Source organism: Thrips palmi, unplaced genomic scaffold, assembly GCF_012932325.1.
Source record: "Thrips palmi isolate BJ-2018 unplaced genomic scaffold, TpBJ-2018v1 HiC_scaffold_18, whole genome shotgun sequence".
In the NCBI taxonomy this organism is placed as follows: Eukaryota; Metazoa; Arthropoda; class Insecta; order Thysanoptera; family Thripidae; genus Thrips; species Thrips palmi.
The window spans coordinates 18,898,967-18,905,354 of NW_023144627.1; the positions used below are offsets into that span (position 1 = coordinate 18,898,967).

A 6,388-nucleotide genomic window follows, 5' to 3' on the forward strand; every position below is an offset into this window, starting at 1 on the left:
CGGCGCCGGATTTCCGGATTCGAGAAATCGATAATCGAACCATCCTTTCCTCCTTTCTGCGCGCCGAGTGCCCGCTATGTTACGGCGGCACGGTGGTGGCGGCCGAGGGCTCGCACTACTTGACCTTGCTCCAATTGCACACGAACGAACCGCCGGCCGCCGCGCCACGAACAGCCCCAGCCCCGGCATAAGGCCACAGGGACAAAATCGGGTTTATGACAATCGACCAAATGGGCCATTCCGCTGGCTGGAAAAGAGGAAGAAAAGAAGTGCACAACTTCCGTCCCCTCGCCTGAGTCACTCAGGTTTCACATGCCGCTGGCCAAAAACCATGCCGCTGGGTGAAAAACCACGACTGCTCGATCATCGTGCCTTGGACTCACTCTATTGATAGTTCGATAACGGCGGTACACTTTTTTTAGCAACATCGGACCCATTCGTTATTTTTACTTTTGTGCGCTGCGCTATCAAACCCAGCCCTAATTCTCTAACAGCGTTGCGTCAGCCACACCGGTGGGGAGGACCGGTGGGCCACACACTGTTATTGTTGTTTACTTGGGTTTTCGCCCTTTCTCTCTCTTTTGCTTTCCGGGGAACTTCAGGCTAGGGCTGTGCGGTTATTCGAATTCTAACCGAATAACCGGTTACCGAAATAACCGGATACTTTCCAGGTTAACCGGTTTGTCAAAATTAACCGGTTTTTAAAGAAAATCACAATAACCGGTTATTGCAATTTCACAAAATAACCGGTTAGTTTTAAAAAAATTGAAATTTTTCGAAACAAATTGCGTGTAACATGATAAAATAATCGGGGCATTTAAAAAAACAATTACCTTTGGATTATATACAGGTTTTTATTATCAAAATTAGAAATCTCCATATTAATTAAGTATATAGGTGGTCTCCCGAAACAATGATGCAACTAAGCATGACGGAAAACCGGCTAACCGAAGGCCGGTTAACCGTATTTGTCGGTTATTCGGTTAACCTATACCGGAAAAGGCATTAACTTAACCGGCCGGTTAATGAAATAACCGAATGCAATAACCGGTTAACCGGTTAACCGCACAGCCCTACTTCAGGCCCTTCAGGCTCATCGCACTAGGAGCGTTGCGCAAGAAGGCTGCTCTCTTCATTTATTTTTGTTTTTGTTGTGAAAATCAATGCGAAACTGGATGAATCACTGGCCACGCGTGTCCTTGGCAAACGCATCCCACTGGATGCCAAGTCGCTCCGCCAGCGGGCGCACAGTGGGCCAGAAGACCGGTGGAGGCGGCCAAAACTCTAGACGCGTTTTGAGCTCCAGAGTCGCTAAACAGGACTCGAACCGAACGTGTGACCCCACCAATAGATTGTTCTTCGAACGAGGAATCCATTGGTGCGGTCACACGTTCGGTTCGAGGCCTGCTTAGCGACTCTGGAGCTCAAAACGCGTCTACAGCTTTGGCCGCCTCCACCGGTCTTCTGGCCCACTGTGGGGCGGGATGGGTGCACTTCGCGGGCCGTGATGTGTGTGCGGTCCCCCGCCCTCCCCCGCCCCCTGGCCCAGCTGGCTCTTTCCAGACGCTTCCCGGCAGGTCTCGACAGGAGCCGGCGAGCATGACGCATCGGCATCCCGGCCGGTGGGCCGCGTGGCCCCGTGCCCTAGAGGCCTGCGGCGGGCGGGTATCCAATACCCGTGAAGCCTATAACTTTGAAGTAAATGGACCGAAACGCACAGAAGTTTGAGAGGCGCTGATCCAATCATAAAACTATGTTCATGCGAAATCTGGAATGTTTTTGACAGCAACCAACGAAGTTACAGGCTTCACGGGTATTGAATACCCGCCCGCCGCAGGCCTCTACCGTGCCCGTCCCGTCAGCGGTCAACGCGCCGTGTCATGCTCGAAACCCCCGCCCGTGGCCCTTCCCCCTTCCACCGGCCCAGTGCTGCCAACCTGGCCATTCCCTCACGTCCACCGGCACCTCCGAAATCGGCGTAGGCCACCCTCACGAAACACAAAAACGATCACTACACTTAATTTAAACGTATTTGTTTCATTATTTTTATACTGGCGTCGCGCACAGCAAGTGGAAATGGGCCTCGAAATGTACGTTGTGTTGGCGACGAATCAGCGGGAAGGACTAGTTGCTGCAACGCCCACCCGAGGGCGCCACCGAGCAGCGTTTCTTTTAAAGCCAAATTCTCCGAACCTAGAGCTTTACGTGATCGGAAAACTTATCCTGATGGTCAATTACTCAAAAAATAACTACATAGGTATAATTTTTCCACGACAGACTTCCCTGTTTCCGTGAATTATCCAAAATAAACATTTGTGTTGCGTAGGATTTCCCATACCACGCAAGCTAGTCTCGCACGAGGGCTTCGTCGAGGCGTGTCTTCTGCTAGGTGTTTTTGTTTATCATCGTCACTTGTCTGCCCGTCAGCTCGCAGTCGCCCGCAGTTCGCAGTAGTCATCGGTCGCCCCGCTTGCACCACGGAGAGAAGGGTTTGCGTTGCGAGCCGTATATATTCAGGACCCTTGGTGTTCCAAGGCCAGTGTTTTGCTGACTTCGCTGCAGCTCGCGCACCGCGCACCTCGTGTTGAATCGTGACAAGTGTGTTCCATCGCCGCAGACAAAATGTGAGTCCTCGCTTTGTTCTCCAGGCAGCCCCCGATCGATGGCTCAAATCGTATTTGGTCCGATTTCCTGAAAATGGCTTCGCTGCCATTGTGGGCGCTTTGATAGGGGGAATACCGAAGCAGCCTGGCGTCCGTGAATGTTTGACTGTCAATGACGGTTCGGGCTTCCGAAATGAGCAGATGCTTTATTTGCCTGGCAGGCTCGGTGGGTCTGGCCGCCATAGGCTCATAGGCCACGGCAGGGCACAAGTTGCATCACTTGTGCCCACTTCACCTTTCCGCTCTTAATGGTCAAAGTTAACGTCGCGCTGGCAACCGGTCGTGGTTTTTTGTCGTTCGTTGATCGTACTTGCTGTAAGCCAGGACCGCTATCTGGCTTGACTGCGCATTTCGCGTGCAGTGCTGATAAGTGCCCCGCGGCCCGTGGCCCGTTTCGACCGATCCGATGCACCACACTGCAATCGCACCATTCAAACGATGGAATTATTTGTAAAACTCTCGCTCACTCCTCATGCCCCGGGGGCCCATGTCCCCACATCGCTCAATGTAACTTGTGCACATATTTAAAAAAAAATCCAGGCAAATTTTTTATAATTTTGAATTATTGTTGATTCTAGGGCATCTTCGACTCCCAGCACTGCTGGTCTCAATTCTTCGGGATCTGTGTCCTTCAAGGCATACCTTTCCCAGAAGGGATCTGACAAGCCCGTGGAAGTACGTCGGTTTGGAGTGGAGCAGAATGAAGTGACAAGCTTTGATCTGCTCAAAAAGAAGCTTCGTCTGGTTTTCCCAAATCTTAATGGACAGGACTTCTCTGTTAGCTGGAAAGGTTTGTATTCACGTGCTTGTAATGTGGTCATACACATTAAAACAGTGACCAGAAAATTGATCTCTCATCTCTTTAATAGATTTTGAAAATGATGAAATCATTATTTCATCCAATGACGAGCTCCTTACCTTTTTGACTGAGACATCTGAACAAGTTCGCCGCTTGTATCTCACCGTCAAGAATCCAATCTCTGTCTGCATCCAGCGTAAGTACTTTTCTCCTTTTCTCCTTTTGGTTGTTTGCTGAAAAGATGGCCTTGTTTCAATTGTTTAAAATTTATTTCAGCTACTTTTGAGTGGAAACCAATTGACGTTCTTCTTGGAAACGCAATGAACTCTTCTGCTGCTGATGATGATTCAGATGATGACGATGAAGAGGAAGATGGGGTTCAGTTCAGCTCTGGATGCAAGCGACCCTGGCAGTCCTCTTTGAGGTCGTCTAATTTGAAGTTCCATCCCAATGTTTACTGTGATGGATGCAACAAGCATGTTCCTGGTCATCGTTACAAGTGTTTGGAGTGTGAAGACTATGACCTGTGCCATGAGTGTGAATCGCAGAACATTCACAAGGAACATGTCATGCTCCGCATTCCTCTCAGCATGAGCCACTATCCCAAGGTGATCATCAGTTTCGTTTTTTGACAGATTCTTCGGAGATTATTTCCTTCTCAGTTTCTGTTCAATTCCACTCTTTTAACACTTTTTGTTTCCATTTCCAGCTCAACAACTTTGCCAAGGGTATGCGCTACATGTCTGATGCTCTGCGCAAGATTGAAAACCGCATCAAGAAGCAGGAGCGCCGCATGCACAAAATGTATGACATCCCTTTTGCGGATTTCTCTGACCTTGCTGACATGATTCCCCACTCCAAGCGGTGCAAGAGGGACGATAAGGAAAAGGACAAGAAGAGGGACGACAGGAAGGACAAGAAGGACAAGAGGGAAAAGAGAGACCGTAAAGAAAAGGAATGCAGCAGCTCTGCCTCTGGTATGTCATCTTTTGCTTGAGCACTTTTTAGTCTCAAGATTTTGGCGTGGATTTTATGAAGGTCAATTTGAATGCTTTATCCTCAGCAGGTTGCAGTGCTGAAGCTTCAGCCTCTTCAAGGGCCAACACTGGGTGCCCCTTCCCATCTGGAATTTTGGGCTCGTTCCTGAACCCACAGACTCTTGGCAACCTTCTCAGCCCCCAGAACTTGAGCACTCTGCAACAGCTGTTCCAGCACATGTCTCCTGGTAAGTCGACTTGCCGTTCTTCATCTTCACCGTGGCACTGTGTTGGTTGCGATAATGACTGGCTGTTTTTTCCTTCCACAGTGCCGGAGACCCTGCTGCAGGAGGTGGCCCAGAACCTGGCCGACGTGCGTCTGAACGACCCGGCTCCAACTGCCCCAGAGGCTGCACAGGCCGGCCCCAGCACTCCCCCCACCAACCCGTTCTCCGTGCACGCCAAGAAGGCCGCCGCCCCCGAGGCGTCCTCGTCAGGCACCCAGTCCCAGAGCCCGGTCGCTGAGAGGCCGGCGATGCCCCTGCCCCAGGAGGCACAAGCTGCCGCGTCCGGGTCCGGGTCGTCCTCCCCCAAGTCCGGCCGCTCCTCCCGCTCCTCCAGTGCGGAGGCCGACGCCGAGGGCTGGACCGTCGTGGACGCACACTGTAAGTGTCTGGCCAACCACGCTGCGGCGGCTGCCCCTGCCCCGTCGGCTGCCTGTTGTAAACCGCTTTCGCTTTCGATGATTGCAGTGAAGGAAGCAGGCGGCGAACGCGACCGTGAACAGACTTCAGTGTACCCCAAGCTGCCGGCCAAGGAGCCCACCCCAGAGCAGCCTGCCGCTGCCGCTGCCCAAGTGTCCCCAGTCGCCGGCCGCCCCGCGGAGCCGCTGCCCGCAGAGGCCATGCCTGCCACGCCCATCCTGCACAGGGGTAAGCGCTGTCGCCTACACTTTGAGTTTCGCAGAATTGACTGTGCTGTGACCCGCGGTCGTAACTCATTCATGGTTTGTTTCCATTTCAGACCAAGGCGTCCAGGAGTGCTTGAGAGCCCTTGCTGAGATGGGCTTTGATCCTCACCAGCGCATGATTGTTGAGTTGGCTGTGGAGTACAAGGGAAATGTGAACCGAGTCCTCAATGCTCTGATGAATTGATTATTCTGTTAACCCTTTGAATTCCTCTTGCTGATTCTTTCCAAGTGTGGTGTAGGGTGTATGAATTTCTTCATACATAGTTTATTCCTATTTAATCCTTGGTGTGTATCAATTTAGGAATTAGAGAAGAAAAACTTCATTTCTACCATCATGAGTAAGAATTCTGCTTGGGGAAGGCAGTACTCATCCTTGGTTAAGTTACAGCCTGCAGTTTTATAGCTGCTTCCTTCAAATTCCTTTAATGGTTTGAAGAATAGTAAGCTTAAATTATCTTACTTGTTTTTTTGTTTTTTTTACACTTTTGAGAGGAAAAAAATTCTTTTTCCATTTTTTTGTACATTTCAATTCAATTCTGATGAATGTACTTGTAATTTTTATTTGGCTGCATCCAGCAACATTCCTATCTAAATACTCTTTACAGGTCTTTTTATTTTTTTGATTCTTCTTTGGAAAGGTAGCTTTCTTTTAGTCAGCTAAGCAATGATGAAAAGCTGCTTTGGTTAGCTTGATATTCTCAAGCATTTGATTTAAAATCACGGTCTAGCTATTGTGATACTTGTGATAGTGATAACCTTGTGACTTGGGAAAACAGTAAGCGTGAGAATGGTTTCCCCTCAAATTTTGACTATATTTATCTTATTGTTAAGGTTTCTTTTGTACCTCCTAGTGAGGAAGCTGTATTATTTTATAGTTTTTATTGTATGTACGTCGCATCTTTTTGTTTTATAATCATATGTGAGAGTGTACTGTGTGTTGTTTTCTGGATATCAGGAATAAAGATAACTGCACTAGTAG

The 6,388-nt window shown here is 49.5% G+C and overlaps 1 protein-coding gene across 2 annotated transcripts; it reads left to right on the forward strand.

Moving 5' to 3' along the window:
• The first annotated feature begins 2,427 nt into the window (after positions 1 to 2,427).
• LOC117644572 (protein ref(2)P) lies at positions 2,428 to 6,387 on the forward strand. 2 transcript variants are annotated; one of them, XM_034384138.1, is made up of 9 exons: positions 2,428 to 2,624; positions 3,242 to 3,453; positions 3,533 to 3,658; positions 3,739 to 4,070; positions 4,172 to 4,439; positions 4,526 to 4,687; positions 4,769 to 5,104; positions 5,192 to 5,371; positions 5,463 to 6,387. In XM_034384138.1, coding segments are annotated over exons 1-9 (1,749 nt in total). In that variant the 5' UTR covers positions 2,428 to 2,622; the 3' UTR covers positions 5,594 to 6,387. The 2 variants fall into 2 exon arrangements, with proteins under 2 accessions (XP_034240029.1, XP_034240030.1); XM_034384139.1 differs by having other exon boundaries at positions 4,529 to 4,687.
• The last annotated feature ends 1 nt before the right edge of the window (position 6,388 follows it).

Bases quoted from the DNA above. Each gene is read 5' to 3' on its own strand.
- LOC117644572 (XM_034384138.1), top strand. The intron at 3,659-3,738 runs GTAAGTACTTTT...AATTTATTTCAG, and splicing joins AATCTCTGTCTGCATCCAGC to CTACTTTTGAGTGGAAACCA. The intron at 5,372-5,462 runs GTAAGCGCTGTC...TTTCCATTTCAG, and splicing joins CACGCCCATCCTGCACAGGG to ACCAAGGCGTCCAGGAGTGC.